Raw genomic sequence first — 25,376 nt, 5'->3', positions numbered from 1 at the left:
ATTTTGTGGAATATTCAACAATCGGTGTACCACACCATAGTATGTCACTTACTTTTGCGTATTTTTGACTTTTGATTATTCCAATTAGGTGTCTGGATAAATTGAAAATGAGGGCTGTAAAATATAGAACTACAGATCTGATAGGGTAATTTTCTTTATGAAATTTAATTAGTGAATATGACTCTGATGATTGAGAGTTGCTAATAATTAATTACAATTTTTCTCTTTCTGTGATAATAACTGTGGAATTAGGGAGCTTCGTTTCTGATAAGTCAGAAGTTTTGATTGGAATTACACTTCCGAATTCGTTTCCGATAATTTTGAATCGAAGGTTGAGATACTGAAGCAGAGGAGTCCTTGCCCCGGGCGACAAATTTAGGGGTCGAAAAATTCAAACTTGGAGGACAAGTACTCTAGGTATTCAGCAGGTTTATAATAAGTAGCTATAATTATTAACAGCCAGCTCTTCAAATTCAAATATAACGATTAAAGAAACGTGAGGATAAACGCTTGTCATAAAATTGGCCCGTAATATCTCGTTCGGAATTTCTGAACTCAAATGAGGGTTTTCACGAACGCATTCGTTTATTACCCTCAAGTTTACAAGCATCAGTTTACTGAGAGTGAATTGAAAGCAAATGCAGTAGAGCATTTGGAATTACCCCAATTTGTACCTTTTGCGAAATTCTTGGAATTTCAAACTAGGGTTGTTTTGGATCACTTTTGTGGCACCCCTGACAATGCGACGCCTTATGATAATTGTATTTAAAAATCTTTATAGGATAATAAAGGAATTCCACATTATTTCGAATAATCAATACATTCATAGTGGTAGCATGGGCATGGCATTCTTTATAGCATTTTTTATGATTTCATATGAGTTATTAATTTCGACAATGTCTTGTGTCAGAAATTGAAATCAGCGATTGCCTAAGCCTCGATTAAGAAAATTATTTGTGCTTGACCATTACATAAGTCTTAGTTATACTCAAGAGATCTTTCAAAAATTATCAGTCTAAATTGCAAGATGTATGTTTTCATATGGCGGAGAGACAAATATGTTTACCAATAGTCGATTCATTCTGGTCATAATCGACGTTGAAGCGAAATAGAATTTTCCTATTGATAACTTGAAAAGATTAGAAAATATAGAGAACGCAAGAAAATAAAACTATTTCTTAAGGTTCGAACAACATTTTCATAATAACAGTATTCACTGAAATGGATGTTACTCATCAATAGGATAATTCTAATTGTGAAGAAGAATAAATTATGAATAATGTTATGAAAAATATAAAAAAAAACTTTTCAGGAATGTGGACAATGCCTTTATTCTTCTGACAAGTTTACTTTTGCCAACGTTTTGGAGGCGATTTCCTCCTTCTTCAGGGCTAAAAAACAAAAGTACTTTTATCAAACAATAACAGGGACAGATCCTGAAACTAACCTCAAGAATATCAAGTGTTCGAAAAAACAGTAATCAAGCAATATTTCATAAATTATTTGTTGGATTAAATAATAATAGGTATAAAGTCGCCAGAATCAAAACAGAAATGTCAAACACAAAAACATAGACAAACATGAAATTTCAAATGTCAAGTGTTACAACCATAGATAGATCTTTTTATTTTTGTTAAATTATATTCTACGTGTATTTCTTTGTTGTGTATCACGTCACGCCCAACAAGATATCATAAAAATAGCTGAGGTTGTTTACATCTTCTCTAAAGTTTACAGTGTTGTTTCTCCTGATGGAAATCATCTCACCTATATTCCTCTTGCAACCATTGTTCTCCACATCTAGTATTTCCACATCTTCAAAGTTGGAATTATGACCATCACTGAACACATGATAAGTTAGGGCAGTCTTTTCCTTGTTGTTTATATTTCTTGTATCATATTTGTGTTGTTTTATACGATCTTTTGAGTACTGCCGAGTTTGTCCTATGTAACTCTCGTCACAATCCAAGCATGATATCTTGTAAACCACAGATGATAATAGTTCTTTTTTGGTGATTTCCTTTGATCTTGAGAAGAATCTGTTGGTGGTAGAAATGTTATAGAAAGCACATGTGCAATTTAACTCCCTGATAATGCTTTGAATTTTGTAAGACAGGCCCTCGATGAAGGGGAACCTGTGAAAAGATTTTGTGCCATCCTCTGAGATGGAACGTGATGTATTGTCTTCCTCCCTATTTTTAATTTTCTTGATAGATCTATTTATGAGGTATACAGGATAGTTATTTTGTGTAAGAATATTCTTTACACTCTTCAAATTAGTCTTATGATATTCTCCATCACTCAATTTCAACGCTCTATTAATCAAGTTGTTTACCACGTTTATCTTTTGTGTGGTGCTATGGTTGCTGAAAAAATTCATCAGCCTGTTGGAGTTGCTAGACTTGAAGTACCAGCATGTTTCTTAAGGTTGGTGGATGAATGTTTTGTTTTTTAATTGTTTGTTAAATGACCTTTTGTTTTTTTTTTAGCCCTGAAGAAGCAGGAAATCTCCTCCGAAACGTTGGCAAAAGTAAACTTGTTAGAAAAAATAAAGGCATTGTCCACATTCCTGAAAAGTTTTTTTATATTATATTGTGTATCATGGACGAATACCAAACTGACGTTATGAAAAATTTCTATCACTTGTATCAAGTATTATGCCTACCCGAGACTGGGAAGAAGGGGTTTAGGGCTGCAGCTCCCCCAAGGATACCAAATATTAAAAATTTTGCATTTAATAGTAGAAATAAGTGATAACTACTGAGTAGCTTTTTGTTCAGTGTTAAAAAACCTAATCTCAATCGAGATAAATTCATTAGTCAAATGTACTCAGAATCTATTTCCTGACATAAATAGCGATTACTGATTTTACATTTCCAAATACGCAACTTATCGAAACGTGCTTTATTTGTGAAAGGAAGTTTTTCAATGGAAAGACCATTACGTCTCCAATAGATATTCGTTTATTATTTATAACACAGCATCATGCTTTGCTTCGGTCGGCAACTTCTATATAGAAAAAATTTCTTAGGGGTTGTTTGTCAAAGATAACCATAACATTCAAATTTTATTGCCACCACCTGTCAGGTAGAAACTTAGTAGTTGAACACTATGGTTCAAAAGAAATATAATTATTTTTTTATATAAGGTATTATGGTTGAGCACGTTCCAAAAACCGACAAAGTTGCCAACCGATGCTGCTATTGCTCTGTCGTGTAGAATAAGCTATTATGTAACTAGAAAAACGTTTTATTTCCGTAAAATGAATGTTTTGTTACTGAATTATATGTTCTGTTCTTAATCAAGTTTCAAATAAGGCATAGTAAAAAACCACTGATACTTTCTGAAAATGATATTTTAGTTATAATGGAGAATCAATAGAAACTATTCGAATTATAATTACCTTAGAAAACTTGAAAAATGGTTATGGTTATGCTCTGACGCGTATTTCCGAAGTTACGATGTTTCCAAGTATAAGGGTTGAAAAAACTACCCCTGGACCCCAAGGGAAGTCAATGATTTTTTCACAGTTTATTTACATCGCTAAAAGTTATCTACGTTCCAAATATGATTATGCTCCGACGCGTATTTTTGAAGTTACAAATTTTCGAAATATGAGGGTTGGAAAAACTACCCCTGGATCACCAGGGAAGTCAATCATTTTTTCACAGTTCATTCACATCGTTAATAGTAATCTACATTCCAAATATGGTTATGCTCCGAAGCGTAACGAAATCAATCGATCGCATGGAAGTTGGAGTGAAACCCCCCTGAAAACAACAATCTGGCTCCAGTATCAATTCACACCGCTAATAGTAATCTACATTCCAAATATGGTTATGCTCCGACGCGTATTTCCGAAGTTACGAATTTTTCGAAGTATAAAGGTTGAAAAAACTACCCCTGGATTCAGAGATACTGAGCTCTGGGTATTCCAAATTTGTACCCAGTGGAGTCTTGATTTCGTTTGAGAAGATCTTCGAATCAAATTTCAAGTAAATGAGAGGACGGGTGGAAATTTATTTTTAATAATAATAATATTTATTTCGAAAATCTTACACATACACTTTTACGATATATATAGATATATGTATATAATTAGAACGAAATATATGTCAAAGAAAAAAACATATATAAATTCTATGTTGGAGAATTGAGATACTCATGGATTGTATATGGTTCAAGATCTAGTAAAAACTTGTGTAATTCTTTTTTGAATCTATTTTGTTGATCAATTTGCCTTTTTCTTGGTGGCAATTTGTTATGGTACTTCATGCAAGAATACTTTGCTCCTCTCTCCGTTACAGTCAATCTATGAACTGGATATACATTCAAACAATTTCTATTATTATGAGAATGTGATGGCAAATTTCAACTGAAGTAATCTCTATTCTTGAAAAGAAACATTATACACTCTTCAATGTGTAGCGCTATTACTGTTAAAAATTTGCTACTCTTGAAATAACCTCTGCATGAAGCTTTAAAATCAAGTTTATTTATTGTCCTGACTGCTCTTTTCTGTGTCTCAAATATATTGTCCACTGCTCTGACACTACCATAAAAAATTAAACCATATCTAACGAGGGATTCAAAATTTGAATAATAAATCATCTTCAGGCCATCTTTGCCGAGATATTGTGACATTACTCTCAAAGTATAACAAACCGAGTTCAACCTCTTATTGAGGTTTTCTATATGAGCTTCCCATGATAGAACTGAGTCTATCGTTAATCTTAAGAGCTTAGTTTCAGTACTTATATTGAATTCAGATTCATTTAGTTTTATTGTATTTGGACACTCAAGGTTAGATCTGTTGGTTTTGAATATGACACAATTCGTTTTATTTTCATTTAAAATCAGTGTTTCGTTTGAAGTCCATTCAGATAATAATTCAAAAATCCTATCCGAATCATTGAGTAATGATTGCATTTCTTGAGCAGTTATTAATATGTTCTTATTATGGGCATAGTTAGTTAACAAGCAATTCTGCCCAACAATACACTCCCGAGAGTCATTAATTATATATATTGAACAAAATTGGACCGATTATACTTCCCTGTGGAATGCCCATCTCAACCATCCCTATCCTTGACTTCACAGATACTCCTTTTTCAGTAACAACAGTCTGCTGCAACCTTCCCGATAGATACGACCTCAACCAGGAGATAACAACCCCAGTTATCCCATACAGCTTCAGTTTCTTCAACAAAAGCTGATGATTTACACAGTCATAAGCCTTTGTCAGATCCAAAAATAAACCCATCACGTAGATTTTATTCTCCAGGGCTTGTAAGATTGACTCAGTAAATTCATACAAAGCAGTCTGAGTTCCCCTTCCCTTCATGTAGGCATGTTGGCCCCTATAGAACATATCATTATCCAAAAAGTACTTCATCAATCTGATACTCATGCATTTCTCAAACACTTTGGAAAAACACGGCAGCAAACTTATCGGTCGATAATGCTCCACACCTGACCTATCTCCTTTTTTATGTAAAGGCCTTACAGTTGCCAGTTTTAATTTGTCTGGAAAAACCCCTGTTCTGAAAGATGTGGTGATGGCAAAAGTTAGGGGTGAAATGACCTCATGAATACAAAATTTCATCAAAGAAGTTGGTATTTCATCATAACCACTACTGTGTTTATTACTCAAGCTATTCACTACTTTTATTATCTCAGTTTCTGTTATTGGTTTGAGAAACATTGATCTATCTGCTTGCTCGAAATAAGTTTGGTGGTCTCCTACAGGTGAAGCAGACAACAAGTCTGCTGTACAGTTCAGAAAGTAGCTGTTAAAATGATTTGCAATCATCTCACCATCTCCATCCATCTGGATATCTCTGGGTATACCTGAACCACTCTTTATGTTATTTATTATTAGTATTTTTATGCACAACCCAACGGCTTTGAGTAAAATTGTTATTAGTACCATGATCATTATGATCCATAACGGTTCGACAAAAAAGAATATACATCGTCGAAGAAGAAGTATTATATTATTATCAATTAAACTTCTATTCCAACCATTTAATTGCGATATTCTGTAGATCATTGTAGCTTGGGTTAATTGGGAAATTTCGAATCTCCGAAGGAGGATACGTCCCTTAATATTTCCCTGGTGTGGATTTCTCGATGTTAATTCGTCCTAATAGATGAATGGATGGTACATAAAATATCACTTAACTCGGGCTCCGATTCATACTCGACCTCTAGATTGAATCTGCGAGCATTTCGATGGGACGGTAGACAGAAGAACAACGTCGTTTCGATTCGGAAAGCACCAAATTGAGTTTGAAGTGCTTGAATTCGCAATATGAGCAAATTCGAATGTTTTACGTCGATAGACGAGACATGCTGTTGCTCTTATTATCACAATTCGCTGAAAGCTGAATTGTGTAATTTGGACCTCAAGAATATTAATATATCTTTCATGATAATTTAGAACGATCGTTTCCCGAACAGATCACGATCACGATGATGTGATCTGGGTTGCCGGTCAAATCCGTAAACACGATAACTCTTCAACGGCTCAAATTTAAATCTTTAAATTTTAGGGAATTACGGGTTTCAACACCCCTATAAAGTTCGTGAATTTGCAAAATCCGACTAGGTTTTCCGAATATACTTCTATTAGAAATTTTGTGGTCCTGATCATAACTAATGGAAATGAAATTGTAATATACTGGGTATGACGTTGATGAGATAGTATAAGAGGGATATAACAGATGTCATAATCAGAAATAGAAATATTTATTCATTATCCAATAAACAATAAAAGGAAGGCATGTAAAAAAAAAGAAACTTTACAATCCTACATTATCGAAGATCTCCTTTACAGAATATGGTTCACAGCTTAAAATCTGCTTGTAGACTTCCTTTTTGAAAGACCTCAAGTTACTAAGTTCTTCAATTCTTTCTGGTACAGATTCAAATAGTCTTATTGCAATATAGAACATATTTCTTTCAGTCAGTTTTCTGGAATGCAATGGATAGAAGTATCTGATGTTCCACCTGGTGTCGTTCTTATTCCTACATTCTACAAAAAAGTGACTATGCTTTAAGAAGAAAATCAGCAGTCGATAAATGTATAGACCATAACATGTTGGTATATTGTTCTTTTTGAAAACACCACGGCACGACTCTCTGTACCTCAGTCCATACATTGCTCTGATACCCAGCTTCTGAATCAAGAAAACTCGTTCAGCCGACGTGCTATTAGTCTATTACCCCAAAGGGAGATACAGTAATTCATTTTACTCTGAAAACATGTAAAATAGACTGTTCCTCCCTAGGGGGCCTATCATTGATAGGCACGGGTGTGGCAATCCCGGGGCCTCAGCTGGTTACTTCACCAAAAAGGGCATGTGGTCCCTCCAAAAAAGGGCAAATATGAGGATTTATGCTGTTTAATGCAGCCTCGGAACCCTCGTTGGCCAGTCGAGGTGAAACAGACCCTATGGAATGCTGCGGTGCTGGGCAGACTATAGTAGAGCATCAGCAACCCGGGGTAAGTGGTGGACATGGCAGCGCCACCCCCTGTACTGTTACTGCTAATGCGGTGATGGGCCAGATGATGGAGACAAGTAGTCCTCGGTATCTGGTCATCAAAAGAATCGATGGAGCTGACTTTTCTATAGTCAGCCCATTCAAAATTGCGAAAATATTATATGGTATTGTTGGTGAAGTGAAAGAACTGAGAAAGACAAGTGGAGGACTTCTTATTGAAACTTCCACGAAGAAACGATCAATGCTCTTATCTACTCTGAAAAATGTTTGTGATTTCGATGTAGGAGTGACCCCTCATGTTCAACTGAATCAGAGTAAAGATGTAATTTACTGTCGTGATTTGCTCAATTGCACTGTAGAGGAAATAAAGGAGGAACTGAAAGAAAAAGGAGTAATTGACGTGAGAAGACTCAAAACTAAAAGAAACGGACAAATTATGGATACTCCCGGACACATTCTAACTTTTGGCACACCAAACCTATCGAAAAAAATAGATATAGCAATCCACAGAAGAATCGAAGTAAGTCCATATATTCCATCACCGATGAAATGCTTCAGATGCCAAAGATTTTGGGACGTCGCTTCGAGATGCACAAATGAGGAAATTTGCATATGTGGACAACCGAAACATCCAGATTCGAGCTGTGCTCAACCATATAAATGCCTTAATTGTCTGGAAAATCGCCTAAGTAATGATAGGAAATGTCCAAAGTATATTTTTGAAAAATCTGTTCAAGAAATCAGAACTCTCGAAAAAATATCATTTTCTGAAGCGAGGAAGAAAGCAGAAATAAAAACGCCCATACCTCGAACGTCATACTCCCAAATGTTACAAACAAAATTCGTACAGGAGAGTGAATTGACCTCAAAAATCATACCCGAATTGATAAGAACTTTTGAAACCATCGTGAAACGATATATCACCTCGTCCAATCTATGTTCAGATATAGAAACACAAGAAAAACAAAATCAACACAACATAGATCAATCAATATATGAAGATAGTTCAACTTCAAAAAATTTTAAACCAAAACTATACCAAAGACAAGATCGAAAAAAAATGAGTCACCAATTACTGGTGGAGATGAAACTAGTAACAATATTACCTGAAATTGTTATGCGTGGATTCAAATAGATTTAATGATTATTTAATTTTATGTTATATTCATTAACTTATTTATTTATTTAACTCTTTTTGTAGATTTTATATTTTCCTGTTCTATTTATTTTTATTTATACACTTTATATACACTTATATTGATATATTTACACTTGATGATTCTTTCTCTAATTCTGTGGTTATTCCGTTCATTCTTCCACATCTTGTAGAACAAAATCGTGCGAGAATATATCAGAAACGCACAGTTTTCATGGTTATATTTTATTATTATATGTTGGTACTCCGAACTTTCCGCCACGGCTTTATCTGTCAATTCATCAATTTGCCTTATAGAAATCAGTTCTAACAACCAACATTTTTCAATGCAAAAATCACTAAATGATATTTATGGAAATATTTCATTGATTTCAATAAAAATGCAATGAATTAGAGAAAATAATGTATAATACTCGTACAGAAGGCTCATTCTACCACTCGTTCATTCCAAAACTCGCCACTTCGTGGCTCGTTTTTGAGTTTGGAATTCGTGGAAGAATATCCATGCCTTCTGCACTTGTATTATAAATAACTATTCTTGCTTCTTCATTTTGTTTGAGTTCAGCTTCAAATATTTCTCTGGATTTTCCATTTTTCAGTGATAAATTTGTTATCCAGTTCTTTAACATTGCATTTTTCTTTAGTGTCTCTGTCGAACTTTCACTAAATAAAGTAGTTCTTTCAGACTCACATTCGGAATAATCAATTTCTTCCATAATCTTCATTTTATCGAGCTGTAGTTTTTTCGTTATCAAATTTTCTTTGATTTCTGCAACTGGTCTTTCAGCTTCAAACTCTATTTCTAGCCTTTTTCTTCCGGCAATACTTTTCTTACTTGCATTCGACAATTTCGAACCGGGTGTTCTTTCAGAATGTTCTGTTGCATTAAAAATGGTGTCTTGAATATCTCCTTTTTTAACCTCTTCGGATTTTTTAGCATTACCGGTGGTTAACTTGTTGAACGAATGTTCAGTGTTCTTCGTATTTTCTTTTCTAGTCAAATCACATGTCTCGAATTATGCTACTTCGACGTAGAACGTTTTCATTGGGCATAGGTACTTCTCGAAGTCCTGGCAATGTCACTCATCTGGTTGACTAAAATTTTCACACTTTTTTGTATCCGGCTCGAAGGACCAATGCTGACGTCTGCAACTTGACTTCTGAATGTCTTCCAGGAGTCTTTTTTGGAAAAATTCGACAACTATAATAAATGAGGTTTTCGGTCTGATTTTATTCGAGAAGTCTACTTGACAGTCAATCTAAATTAACAATCTAATAATGAACCCCCCCCCCCAAAATGGAGCAACCTGACACTTTATATGCATTTCGAGCAGACAAGGTACTGAATGGTCCCATTAAAAAACTTGAAGCTCATAACGGCGACTACAAAATTTAGGGCTGGGGCCGCCGTTGGAAAAAAATAAAAAGATTTGGTTTGGAAATGAGCGAATAATTAATTGGAAGTTTGATGCTTACCGGTTTAACGGAAAAGTATGAGCCCATGGTTATCGCCATTGAATATTCCAAGATTAATGTTAATGCAGATTCCATAAAATCTTTAATACTAGATATGAACGTAGGTGGCGCAAGTATTGCAGAAAACTCTGCAGCTGGAGCATTCGCTAACAGAGGGATCATTGAAGGAAACAGAGGTGGCAGCACTAAGAAATCTAAATACGAAGTCAACTATTATTTGTTTTGTTATTGTGGTTATTTCATGATTAAATGTAGAGAAAATAAAAAAAAAACGAGGATAATTCTAAAAGTGCATTCAATGTCGTTTTTCTAAGTGGTTCCCTTGACAAGTCGAATTGATATGTTGAATCTGGAACTGGATGCAGTATTCACATTACATCCAGAAAGGAATGGCTGAAGAATAGTATCTATAGTTGACCGTCCTTCGAGAAAATTCCTTCTCTACACCGAATCTGTCGGTATCTCTTCTGTATCCCTACAACAGGTATGTCTGTGTTAAGGGCATTGTGTAGATCTCGAAACTGCTTGTTGTTGTTTCAAAATAATGGAGGGGATAGCAGTGACGTCATAAACATGGCTGCCGACGGTTCAGTTTATATTGTTAATGACATCGCAACCATAAAGTCTATTTCCTTGTGAATGGTGTCTTTTGAAAGATTATTGAATGTTCTTCAATTTATATTCAGACATCTAAAGCGTATCTATTATATTTAAAAGAATAATCGTGGAAATATGATTTTTTTCAAGGCAATTTCAAAATTATTCTTGTTTTTCTAAAAAACCGATGAGTTCACGTGAAATGTGTAAAAATTATGCTGAATTCTATTACTTATGTATAATGTATAAATGTCAGTTTCTTTAAAATAGGACTCAAAACGATTGAGCTATGTAAATCTGAGGGCCAGTTGCACCATTTGCCTAAACATTGATTAAAATTTAACATTGATTAATTTCTGATTTCTCTTGAGAAATCATAGAGTAATCAACGTTTAAATTTTTAATCAATGTTTAGGCAAATGGTGCAAATAGCCCTTACCCATTCAAGCTGTTTACCAAACGTACTTTGTTCAACAGGTAAGGATGTGTTCAGGGCATTGTATACATGACAAAAATGTTTATATGCCGACGGTTTTTGTTGAATACATCGCATCTTTTAAGTTTATTTGCTACTGTATGGTGGCTACTAATAGATATGAATTGCATCGAAAGGTCACAAACTTTTCAAGACTTAAATAAAGTGAAAATTTTACAAAATCAACAAATGAAAAGGTTACAGTAAATAGAGATGCCTAGTAAGACAAATGTTTTCTGCTGTAAAAAATTGAAGAAATGAAATTGAGTTTGAGTTAAGCGATCCGCCCTTTTCTCTTTTCAATAAGACGGACAGCTCATACAGTGTACAAGTCAATTTTGGCTTACATTTCACACGAGAACAAACTGAGTTTGGATCTGGAAGCTCTTAACCTAAAACTGAAAATTCAGTAAGGCGCTTATCCAAAATATAGGTAAACCAAAAATGCCAAAAACATTCGAAATTTCGCAGACATTTTTTGGAAGATCATATCGCAATAAAAAATGATAAAAGTGAAAGCGTGCATGTGCTTTTTGGTTGATACATTGAAAATTCCATAAACTCCAGGATAAGAGAAAAGAGAAAGCTGTCCATCATTCCTGTGATAAAATAACGGGCGCTACTACTTCACTTCCAACTCAATCGGTTAATTTTACACTTATTCCGGCCAATGAATGAAATGTTATATTTCTTTCAAAATACATCTCCGATTAATCGACAAAAGTTAGTAGAACGAAATTGTGATGCTGGTGGATTTAATAACATAGCAGAAATAACGAAAAATCATCAGATTTGTCCTTCATTTAAGAATAAGGTAATCATAAAGAGGGCGACAGTCGTTTCTTTCTGCAATCTGCATTCTGCAAGAGACAGATTCTGCTAAAGGGGCTTTGAGACACTAATAGTTAACATCGGAGATACTGACGTATTATTATTAATTAATTTTTTTTTAAAAGTTACCAACGAAGGTCTGGATACGATGTAGGACATCCGCGAAGCCGAAATATGTCAAAGTTCGCAAATTTGTCGAAGCTTTCGGTCCAAAAAGACAAAGATAATTGGGGTACCATGCTCTGACGGGCTGCGACATAAAAAGTTTATTTTCAAGATTTTCAAAAAAAGAGTACATGGAAAATTTTTACCGAAAATTACGAATTACTCTTGAAAGGGTTTGAGACTGAAGCAGTACTGAATTCAGATATGGCACAAAAGAGCGAGAAATGGATGACATTGACAATCTTACGGCGGTAATGTTTCTTAACATCAGAAATCTTGATAAACTACCACCATCATTTACGCAGAGCAAATTGTGAAGCTCACGTTTGCTGATGTGGCGTTTCAAATCTTACCGCTACCATCAGGCACGGTTGGAGATTAGCGAGGAGATTAGTTGGCGAGAAGTTGTCACCAGTGGCAAGCTTAAAAGCTCCTTTTCTTAAAAAAAGCTAAAATCATGCCAGCATAAATCACTTTGAATGGGTGAGATTTATCTGACATAATTAAAATACACCATGGCTCCTTAGGCCACAGGTTAGACATAGACCAGTCGTTTATAAATAGGTAATGAAATCCAGCATAATTCCTAACTACTTTGAAAAAATTCCTTGTAAGTTGAATGGTTTCTCAGTAAAAACAGAATATTTTCGAAATCCCTCAAAAAAACTTCATTTTGTCGAAGGGTTTTTCGAATATAACAAATACGCTTTAGGTGTCTGAAAATAAATCGAAGAACATTAATTTGATGAGCTTTTAAACGACATCATACAGAAGCAAATGGGCCTAATGTGTGCGATGTTATTTAAAAAAATAAAAACCGTCGGCGGCCATGTTAATGACGTCACTGCTATTCCATTAAAACCAGAAGTTGTAATCTACCCTATCTACACAATGCCCTGAATATATCGATCCCTGTTAAAGAAAGCACATGTATGAATTGGTAAGATTTATGTGACATAAAAACAATACGCCATGGCACCTTGCGCCACAAAATTGCACATAGCTCAATCGTTTTGAGTCATATTTCAATAAAACTGACATTTATAAATAAATAATGGCATTCTAAAATTTTTTTACATTAAACACATTTGACCTAAACTCATCGGTTTCATAGTAAAACAAGAATAATTTTAATCTCATAAAATCCCATTTTGAAGTGTTGAGTATAAAATTGAAGGAAAAAGTCTATAAAACACTTCTGTTGTTGAAACCTTGTATATTAAATCATCCGGTTACATGTTTCGGCATATTCGCCATTATCAAACCAAAGATTCTGAAAAAGATTATACTCTTAGGTAGAATATATGAAGTTGAGCGAAAAACTTAAAGAAAAGGTGAAAAAAAATGGATAACATAATTCTACAGTTTGGTTAATAGCTCACTGAAATTTACGATTTTAAGGTTCGATAGTCATATGATAAAACATTGATAAAATAAGTATAAGTCACAAAGTGAAAATTAAAAATATAAATGAATAAATATCAAAAATACACTGGTCAAAAAGGCATACTGTGAAAAGTCAAATAATATAAAATGACAAACAAAACAAAACTGACGTTCATGTTGACGGATTCCTCTTCTTCCAATCAAGGTTGACTCAGGTGTTGCATTTCCTTATGATGCAGTGGCGTCCTCGAGGAGCATCAATATAAAATTTTATACGTGTCTTTGAAGTTGTTTGTTAACAAAGCATTTAGTGTCCTGTATTCTTTGTTCTTCATATGTTTAAAAATCTCCACCTCCTCCAGAATTTCTTGTTTGAAGCCGAACTCGCAGTGATGAATAAGTTTGGTGTTATCTTCCATATCAAAATTATGTTCTTCTTCCCTTACGTGAACACCGAAAATAGACTTATGGTTGTTTGGGTTCCTGGCGCTAGTTAGATGTTCTTTTGTTCTCGTTCGAATGGATCTACCACTTCTTTCCACATAGACTACATTGCAGCCTGGTTCGCCGCACTCCAATCTGTAGACGCCAGGTTTGTCTAGGTTATATATAGGGAACCTATACCTTATTATAAACTGACCCAAGATGTTATCTGATTTAAAAGACACTTTGGAGTTCTCAATCTGTCCGATTACGTTGGCAATCTTATGTGAAATGCTGCCATAGAAAGGAATGCAACAGTATTTATTATTCGGAGTTGTACCCGCTTCCGAAGTCGACAAGTTAGATCTTTCCGTGTTTTGTTTCCTCCTTCTCTCCTTAATAAGTTTATCGATGACATTCGGGTGGTAATCATTCTCCTCTGCTAAGTACTTCAGGGTATTAACCTCTTTACTAGAATCATCTTTACTCAGAGGAACAATGAGTAGTCTATTAATATATGTGTTAAAAGCAGCCATTTTATGACTCATGTAATGGCATGAATTTTTGTGGATGTTTGAGAGGGTTTCCTGTATATGCTAAAAATTAATCTATCTAGGTGTCTCTTAACTGTAAGATCTAGGAAGTTGATTTTTGTTCTGACTCGACCTCTAACGTAAAGTTGATATTCATATGGAGTTTATTGATCCATTCATGGAACGCTTTCAGTTCTTCCTCACTGTCAGTCCAAGCTATCAGAATATCATCCACATATCTTTCCCAAAAAAGAATTTTGTCCCTGAAAGGATTGTTCGCTATGAAAATCAATTTCTTCTCAAAGTATGATATAAACAGTTCTGCGAAGAAAGGGGAAAGGCAATCACCCATACTTAGGCCTTCTAGTTGTGTGAAAATTTCTCCTTCAAAATTGAAAAAGTTTTGTTGAAGGCATAATTCTGTGAGTTGGAATACACAATTAGTCAAGTCATCAGACATCGAAGAATTGATCAACTTGTTTTTAAATATCTGTAACGTTTGTGGGACTGGTACTGTCGTAAATATATTGCTTACATCGAAAGAAGCAAGTATAGAGTTGTTAGGGATCCGCAAGTCTTTGATTCTACTTATTAGATCTAAGGAATTATTAACGCTGAATTCGGACTTGAAATTGATGGCGGACATTAGAAGTTTGTTCAGATGTTTTGACAGTTTATAGGCTAAACTACCACAGAACGATACCACTGGTCTGATGGGGATGCCATCCTTATGGACTTTTGGAAGGCCATACAATCTAGGGGTGGTGAATGACATAGGCATAAGTGACTTCCAATTGTCACATAGAAATGGGCCAAGAGAAGAAAGTTTATTTTTGAACAGAATGTTGTACTTGTTGACGCTTGAATTCGTTGTTTTATCGAAACCATTATTGGAAAGGAATTCATGAACCTTATTAATGTATTGGGTCTTATTTAGGATAACTATACAATCGCCCTTATCTGCTTCGGAGAAGAACAAATTATTGTCCTTGATCGTTTGAAAAATAGTTGTGAGACTCTGTTTAAGATCATTTACATATTTATATATGCCGAAACATGTAACCGGATGATTTAATATACAAGGTTCCAACAATAGAAGTGTTTTATAGACTTTTTCCTTCAATTTTAAGAATAATTTTGAAATCGCCTTGAAAAAAATCATTTTTTGTCGAATATTTTTTTGAATATAACTGATACGCTTTAGGCTTCTGAAAATAAATTGAAGAACATTTGATGACATTAATAATACACGAGGAAATAGACTCTATGGTAGCGATGTTATCAACAAAAAACAAAACCATCGATGGCCAATTCCATGATGTCGCTGCATTCCCCTCCGCCATTTTGAAACATTACAACAAGCAGTTTCGTGATCTACACAATGCTCTGAACACATTCAAACCTGTTGTAGGTATACAGAAGAGATACCGACAAGATGTTACAAAATCGGGTTGTGCCGGTTTACTATACAGGGTCCTGCAATAGTGCATTAGGCTACGAACGATGACTAGGCAAATTCTTAAGTTAAAAGAAATTCTGATCGAATTCATATTTTTATCGCTTCTGGAAATCGGTAAAGGGCTTTTACCGAACTACATTTCGTCGAAATTTTGCAGTTTTTTCTGAATAACATCCGTACCGTTGGAAATATAAACCTAATATTTTGCATCATGATGAAGGTATTGAAGAGCATTGAAAATATGCAAAAATATAAGTCGTGTTCCATTCAAAAAATCACTCATTTGTTGAATAATTTTATTTGGGAACACCCTGTGTATCAGAAATGCAGTATCGGAAGTAAAAAGGGGATGCTTTTCAACTGAATTTCTAAAACGTCTAGTTTGGCAGCTATGAAAGCCTAACACACTATAGCAGGACCCTGTATAAACAATGATATGAAAATGGAAGTTACAGTGGCTTATTTTTTAGGTGCCTTCTTCAATACTGAAGGTTGGCGACAATTCCAGCGAACTCCTCCCTATTTAAAGCTTTTCTCAATAGGGTGTGTGTCCAACCCAGTCCACTCTCTGACATTTTTAAGCCACGAGCATTTTCGTCTTCCGGGACCTCTTCGGCCATCTATTTTCCCCTCCATGAGCATTAGCAGTGGCTAATGATGGTAAACTCGCCATAGAAAGCTCAGGTGCTGTAGAAATTGGGACTATAACCAATGAAGAGCAGCATTTTATTATTATCCATGACGCTCTTCCATGTTCCAGAATTTAAAACAAATTTCTTATGTGTAAACCAGTTGATAAAAAATGGAAATGAGGTAAACTCCAAAAAAAATGGAAGTGATATATATATAGGATTGTTGCGTCACTCACAATGATCCTGTCAATTTTTATTGCATTTGACACTAGTCTTGATCAAGTAATGCCTCCAATTCTGCATCTTCGAAAATCTTCTCTTTTCCACCGCCATGCTGGTCTTCGACGTCAATATCACCGTTCTTGAAGCGTTGAAACCACTCTCGACACGTGCTTTCACTAAAAGAGGACTCACCATAGGTATGTGACAGCATTCGATGAGCCTCAGTCGCAAATTTCTCCATTTTGAAGCCGTAAATTAAAACCTCCCGAAAATGACGAAAATTTGGCTCGTAAGCTGACATGTGTAATCGAAAATAACTTTATGATGCAGTCACAAATCAACTAACATGTCGATGGCCTTATGTTCACAAATACCTAAGCTTATTGTATGACATGACTACGATCTATTTATTTCGACTACCACTTATCGCTACATCGATATATTGCAAAACGGCGGAAGCGAAGTTGTACACCTAATAATTTCGGTGGAATTGTAATTTGAGGAATAATAATCGGAATATAAAATCTAAGCATAATGAAAACTAATGTCCACTATCCCATTAGAAATGCCTATATTTAATTGAGAAAAAAATATTGAATTACATTCTCTCGTCTCTTTATATTTTCCCTTCAAACTCTTCTTTTTTTCAATTTTATCTATTTCATTTTCAGAACTTTAACCCCTGGTTCTAAGAGTCATGGAACATCACCCTTTCAGAATATAAAATCCAATGCTCAATTTTTCTTTTTGAATACATATATACCTTCTAAATCTCTCAAATAATTGGACAATTAGCCGTGAAGTTTTGGCGACAGACATTCACAATTATGTTGTCATTAGTTTTTCATTGCAAGGTACCTTCAACATGTTCAACTTCTAGTATCACATCGGAATAAAATTGCTTCACAAGTGATTTTTTTCCTTTTAAAATTAACTAGTTAGTCATACAGAATAATTATCTCATATCAATAACCGAGCTGTAGCATTGTCATTGGCGAACTCGAGAAGTTTTTCAAAAATACTTAATTCTCAAAATCCATTTGTGGACAAGGTTCCACTTTTCTAAATGCCTAACATTTCCTACACCCCAATCCTCTTCAATCAATTGCAACTGGACCAACTCATAGTATACAATCTTCACCTGCTTCATGTCAAGGTTCTCTCTCAAGTGTTTAAATCTAAATAGCTTACTCCTCAGCTTTTTGACCCAACTATCTATTTGCAGGTTCCAATTGAGGTGTCGATCGATTATGATTCCAAGATATTCAATTGAATCAGCTTCTGGGATACATGAGTTTGGTCCAAACAATTAGTGATGGCAGCCCAATAGAATAAAAGGAAAAGGGTAAATATTTTGTTCTCTCGAAATTTAAAGTCAGTTAATTATATCGCAGCCACCTTTCAACATTAATGAAGTTCTGCTTTTAACAATTTTCATGATTCAGCTTCATAAAATACCACAGTATCGTTTATCAAGCTCATAATTTTGCCTTCAATAATAAGTTGATTTAGAGTATAAAAATAATTGGGCCTAGAACTGTTGGCTTTTGGTACTTCGACTTTCACGCATATAGGATCGCCGTGTTCATCATCAATACTCACTTCCTGGTCTCGTTTCATCCAAACGTCATCATCATCATTCTCAGCTAACAACTCATTGTCGGATAAGCCTCCTTTAGTTTTGTTCATCTCTCTATATATTTATCTTTCTACTTCTTTCAAGTTTCCCGTTTTTGAGCTTGCTGTTCCTAGTTTGTGCCAAGAGTCTCTTTATATCATCAGTCCGTCTAGTTTGCGGTCGCCCTCTACTTTTAGAATTGCTGCGTGGCCGCCATTTCACAATTCTGCGAGTCCAGCGATTATCTGACACTCTGGTTGAGTGACCAGCTCAACTGCACTTCAGTTTACATATTTGGGTAACTACGTATGTGACTCGAGATGTGTACGTATTTCTTCATTTCTTATATGTTCTAGTCGACTTACATTTAACATTCGTCCCTCCATGGCTCTTTGAGTGACCTGGAATTTGTGGAGAATTTCTTTGTTTAGTGCCCAACTTTCTGTTCCGTATTATTATTATTTATTATTACAATATGAATAAGACAGAAGGCATACAAGCCTATAACTCTCAGGAAAAAATACAGAAAAATTTACATAACACCAATACCCTATTTATTTATTTATTTATTTATTTAGGGTATGGCATACATGGGTTTAGTCATAATTAGTTAAAATTAACACATTCACATTACGTCATAAAACATATAAGTGTATACCTAAAAATAGAACCAATACCCTAAAATAAAGGAAAAAGAAAGTTTTCGATAGTTTTCGTGGTACAATTTTAGCTGGTGGCCACGAAGTTTGTTAGTATTGGGGGCAAACAAGTTGCTCAGATCACAACCGAACAGACCGTGTAACGCTCTATAGGTTACTATCAAATCGCCGCATTCACGGAAAGAGCGAAGACCGAAAAGGCGCAATCGTTCGCTATAGCTCGAGCGAATCACAACATACGCCGTTGCATACTGCTGAACCTGCTCGAGCCTCTCCCGATCACACGCGAGTGCCGCCGCCCAAACAGGACTGGCGAACTCCATGATGGGCCGCACATAAGTGGTATACAGAGCTGTACTCACAGAACACTTGGGGAAATGTGAATATTTAGGGGGAGAAGCCATTCCTGACACCATTCATAGATACGATTAAGATCACTCTGGATCGTAGATGACAAAGCATTGGCGAACAATTTAAAATCATCTACATAAGCTAAACACTCAGGTAAATCGTCAGGTCCAGGGGCACTGGAGGCATCAAGCTGGGTCAATAATTTTCTCACTTCCTCCTCAGTTACTTCCACAGAATAAAGAGAGGTTGTGGGCCGATGCACTCCAACCTCGGGTATAACTCCGGGTGGCTCATGAGTGAGCCTCAGCGAAGCAATCAGCAAACATGGTGGCTGTTTCATCCTCATCACGACAGTTTACTTCAGATGATCTTCGCAGCAGAGGAATTAAAACCTTTGAATTTAACATGGAGCGCACATGTGTGAAGAATCTCTTCCGATTTCCCGAGTACGCCAAACGATCCTCATAACTTGCTCTAGCCTTTCTGAGGATTGTAGATAGTCGATGACTATCATAATTCTCATGTGTTCTGTACCGCAGATAACGATGCCATAGGTTTGAAAAATCTTCTTCTATACTATTGGATAAGTTCGAGATTCGATAACACAGGTTCTACTTGATTTATTTAGTTCAAGTTCCAGGAATTTCGATATTACTAAGTGTAGAGTAGATATTGTTATTGTTCACGACTTTACTTTTTTTTCTCTCATCAATTGGGCTCAGCAGTAATGCTATGTACCCATAACCAAGTAATATAAGACACCGAATGCATAAACCATCACCAGAAATGTACAACATCCATGACCTAGCCAGGATTCGAACCGGTATATTCGACACCACAGCCAACTCTTCAGTCCACTGTACTAACGAGGTAGTCCACGACTTTACTTCTGAGCAGAAATGAAAATGAACGATGAAGTGATAGATAAATCCGTGACGGGAGAGTTCAAAGAACCAACATATAATAATAAAATAAAAGATGTGCAAATGTGATATATTCTCGTAGGATTTTGTTCTATAGTGGCACAATGAACGGATTAGCTCAGAATTAGAGAAATCTAATTGGAAGGTAATTTAAGGATCTCCAGACTTTTATGAATTTCAAAACGTTTGAAAAAAAATATCATATTTCGTTCGGAGTTGAAGTGACTCTTCATGGCTTGCTAAATTACCCGACGAACGGAGTGAGGCGGGTAAACACAAGCTCGCCATGAAAAGAGACACTTCTCTTCCTTATGAAATAATATACTATGTTTCCTCGTTGTGTATAGCAAAAAATTATATTTTATTGAAAATTTTACTTGAATTGCTAATACAAGGCATAACATGCCCAGTTAGTCTGATATAACTTTTTCATAGCAGAAACGATCAAATTTGGAAGAAGAAATTTGAGAAAATTAACATGTTGGAACCACCTTTTATGAGCATACCATACGCACCTTGGCAAAATCTTTAGTCATATTGGGTAGGGTGATACACCTCTAATTTTCGATCGAAAGAAAAATAGCAAAATACCAACATTTGTAGATGTGGCACTCAGAATAATGACTTAGGTGTATATTTTGACCATTTTCATCAAACTGTTGATATCTCTAAAACTAAGACTCTTTTACTAAAATCAAATTTGGTTATTCTGGTCGGGCATTACTTGAGCTATTAGCATGCGGCGGGTTGACGTGGACTTATGGGACACCCTGTATTTTATGTAGACATGAATTTGAATGTCTGAAAAATTGAAATTCTCATTTAAGAACATAGAGAACCTGCCAAACAAGGTATCCATCATAATCAACAAAGAATTAAATTAAATAAATGTTGTTTCAGTGACATCAGCCAGGACTACGATGAGAACACCGTTTACAAGTAAGTCTCAACTAAATTTAGCTATTTGCCTGGCTAGAAATCAAAATGCAATTTTTAAGACAATACATAGTCCTGTTTTCATTTCCTTACAGAGTGTGAAGTTATTAGAATCAGTGTTTCGTTTTGAAGTAGAACTGAAGATTCCCCAACAAGTGTTTTTAATATGTGAACAAATGATGCAACGCGGTACAAAAAAAGATTTAGAAGCAGATATGTGTGTTTTCAGTAGTAGCGACAAAGGTGAATTGAAGTGAAATTTTGCGATGGGTCAGTTGATTTATTTGATAACGAGAATGAGCACCTTGAGTACTACTAATTCACAAATCAAGAGAAATATCGTATTTTTTTATTGATCAAGGGGTGTCCTCATTGACGAACTACCCGATGAAAGTTCGAACAGTGTGAGACTCTGTGTTTTGTTTGAAGAACATAACTTACCCATTTTAGGTTTCTGTTCCGTTGAATTTCTGTTCCTTCAGTTTCGAATGGGAACTATTAGTTACCTGAAGGTCTGCAGACGATTTCTCCTGAACGGTATATATTGTTTTGACAGGCGATAATGTTTTTAGAAATGACTTTTTGAAAAACATTGGAAAAGAATTGAATATAGATGGTAAGTGAAGAATAATTAATTCCTTCATGAAAATAACATTCTTAAAGCAAATGTACATAATTAAAATAGAATTTTCAGATATTTTTCTGTTGCTATGGTATACTGCTAACTTCTGAACTGAAAAAGTTTTCAAAATTTTTGTTGAGCATGTATCAGCCATAGGTGATTATTTTTCTGTCCTCAGAATAAAACAAACATCAGTTATTAATCTGAGTCGTTGGGGATGCTTATTTTCATCACATTACAGTATTTGAAAAAATTTTTCTTTTCCTTGCAATTTTTACTACTCAAACAAAAAAACCCTTAAAAGTATTAAAATAATGATAAACCATAAAATCCCGAAAATTGATGAAATGGAACAACTTGGTCAACTCAAAAACGAATAAGTTAGATAGGTCATTGGGCTGTTTCCATCATCTTAACGGTGGGTTGTTATCGACGTTTCGGTAAGCATTCACCTGTCGTCTTCAGGAGTTAGTCCTGAGAAGGACAGAATTTTTTCTGGACCTCTGGGTCAAGATTTTTTCCATTTCTTATTTCTTCTGTGTTCCGAGATTGGTTGTTGTTCAAAAGACTTTGTATTTGTCTGTTAGGGTATGCATTTTCAGCCAAAATCTCTTTAGTCTGTTTGTGGCAGATTTTCTGAAAGTTTCATATGTTATATACAAAATCCTCTTCTTTAAAACCAACACAACATTGGTTTTTGTTGAGATGTCCTGGTAGGAAGCATAGTTGATATATCTTCCTGAGCTGATTGGTTTTTGATACCAGTCCGATCTGTTCCATCCAAATCTCTATGTAGTTTGGTATCCAAGAAAGGTATCATCATGTTTATTTTCTTTTCTATCGGGAATTGTATATTAACATCAAAGTCATTGATATTTTCTAAAATCTCCTGATCTGAAATGATATTCTTCGTAAAGTGAATTTTAAAAGATAGGACATCACCATATTAGCCAAAATGAGGATAAGACACCCTAGTAGCCTGATTTACGAAAGTGATTTATTTTTAATATTATTGTGTTTGCTTGGGGGTCTAGATGAAGGAAAAAATAGCTAAAAAAATCACAATATTTATTTTACATATTTATTTAAAAAAAAAACAGGTATCAATTTTGTGATACTTCAGGCATTAACGCCATAAAGAAATCAGATATACCTATGCATCAGATTTCCTCTGCATGAAATAATGCGAAACATTGATTGTTTTTATTATCGCATAACGACACTTTACACTTTTTACAGAACCAGGAGGTAAGTTTCCTACAATTATTAAATTTACACTTGTTTCTAGAATCCATAAATATTTTTTCATGACCAATACAATCGCAACGCACGGGGTCTTTTAGAAGGTACTGTAGTGTCTTGTCGACTATTGGTACTGGATCTTCCCCTTTTATTTTTCGAGTGACTTTGATATCTACATAAAGTATCGGCAAGCTCAGTTCTAAAATCTGCCAACTTCATAATATTCTTCTGAAGTTTTCCTTTCATTGTGTTTACCTTTTTGTATAGTACCCAAGCATTGATGACAGTCATGTCTAACAAGTGGTAGAAGAGCCTCGTTATCCACTTTCTCGACTTTATGCCGATGCGATATCGACAAATGAAACTATCCATATAATCAACGCCGCCCATGTGTTCATTATATTCTTTTATGACCCGAGGACATGATAATTGAACATTGGCCTTTAGTTTTTTTTCGTAGCGGGTTATAGTATCCGCTGGTTCAGCGACAACATACGTGGAAAGTAATAGTACTTGTTTGTTGTCTTTCCAACTTGTGGCCGAAAATTCGTGGCCTTCGTGAGAGGCCACATTTTCGTGATATGTTCCTCTGGGTACGTTAGACTTCATAATTTCCCGTTTCTCCGGCAACTTGCACGACTTTCCAAACGTGTTTTTCTGTACTGTTCCAAGACAATAAATACCTTCGTTGGTCAAGTAATGTAGCAGTGGAAAATTGGTATATAAATTTTCAAAATAAGTTATATGATTGACGTGCCTTGGTACCTACTGGTCATAACAATCGAATAACTGTATTGGATACAGCTCCGAGGTCTGGTTTGCCAGGTAAACGGTCTATGTCCTTAGCTCCTGAGTAAATCTCAAAACTGTAGGCATACCCAGACAGAGAGCATAAAACGTATAATTTGAATCCCCACTTATGGGGCTTGTTGGGTAAGTATTGTTCTATAAAATGTTTAATTTTAGTTGAACACATTTGCTCGTCTAGTGATAGACGATGCTCAAATGGTACAGTAATAAATTTCTTGTACGAATAATCTATCACTGGTCTTACTTTATGTAGTCGGTCGTGCTGGGGATGATCAATGGGCAAATGTTTAGAGTCGTCATTCATGTGAAAAATTTGTCGAATTTTATCAAATCTGTTGCGATTCATTGTTTGTGCTATGGGTTCAAACTTTGTAATGTTTGTAATTTTGGACTATGTCCATATTCATTACTCTCCACACTAAGTTTTTAGAGTTGAAAGGTGCAGTTTGCAGGTTGTTCTGGCTGCTGGTTCTAGGAGTTGGGCTTCGTTCAACAGTCTCTAAATTATGTTGCATGTCGGTATCTACATTTGCTGCAGGTGGATCTGCATCCAAGTTTGGGTGAGTGGGAAAATTACCTATATCCTCTTCATCTTCTAGCTCCATCAGACGATCTCTTTGGCTCGAATAATAGTCTTTGTCATCTTCATTGTCGGTGGAATCGTCTTCCGAAATTTCATCATTTTCTAACCGCTTCAATATGCTCTCAATCTCTTCTGGTCACATTTTTGTTGAATTTCTATAATAAAATAAAAATAAAAGTCATCCCAACACCAAGCTATGCAGAAAAATAATGAATCGGAAGTTCAAAAAGTTTTTATAGCTAAAGAATTAGTAGTTAGGTAGTAGGTTTTATGTAGGGCGGAATGCCTGAAGTATCAAAATTGATACCCACGAAAATAGCACTAGTTTCTTCAAGTAAAACATGCACTCGCAAAAAATAATTATTTCATAGCGAAAATAATATATTCACTTACCTCAAAAGTATTTATATTCTTCAGAAAAAGAAAATATATTAAATTTGTATTCAACAAAACTTTTAGTGAAATGTGTTTACTTGTTCACTTCGCCGCGCAAGTAATAGTCATAGATAAAATAAAACAATAATTACTTTCGATTTTTTTTAAATTTCGTTGGAAAGAATATTATACAACAGTATAATACGTACAGCCAACCTATAAAAAAAAACTAATAGTAATGTGAACATTCGGTTGAAAAGATTGGTATCAAAATTGAAACTCTAGGTTATTAAGGGTTTTGAACATCGCACAATCAGACTTTTGTCTATAAAAGCCTACTTTATAAACAAAATTGTTTTATTCAAATATGAACTCAATTAATGAAAGAAATACCTG

The 25,376-nt window shown here is 35.1% G+C and overlaps 1 protein-coding gene across 2 annotated transcripts in view; it reads left to right on the top strand.

Annotated features, from left to right (window-relative positions):
• The window catches only part of LOC123681187 (CUGBP Elav-like family member 1), a 518,049-nt gene that overhangs the window by 13,138 nt on the left and 479,535 nt on the right, over nt 1–25,376 (top strand). The window contains exons 2-3 of one of the 2 annotated variants that reach the window (XM_045619438.1): nt 18,087–18,206; nt 21,313–21,351. Coding sequence is in view for 1 of the 2 variants with exons in the window: in XM_045619436.1 (XP_045475392.1) it covers nt 21,313–21,351 (39 nt within the window). In the remaining variant the exon portion in view is untranslated. The remainder of the gene's footprint in view (nt 1–18,086; nt 18,207–21,312; nt 21,352–25,376) is intronic. The other variant, XM_045619436.1, reaches the window with a different exon arrangement.

This window comes from Harmonia axyridis, chromosome 5, assembly GCF_914767665.1.
Source record: "Harmonia axyridis chromosome 5, icHarAxyr1.1, whole genome shotgun sequence".
Classification (NCBI taxonomy): Eukaryota; Metazoa; Arthropoda; class Insecta; order Coleoptera; family Coccinellidae; genus Harmonia; species Harmonia axyridis.
This window is presented reverse-complemented; position numbering and strand designations above follow the sequence as displayed.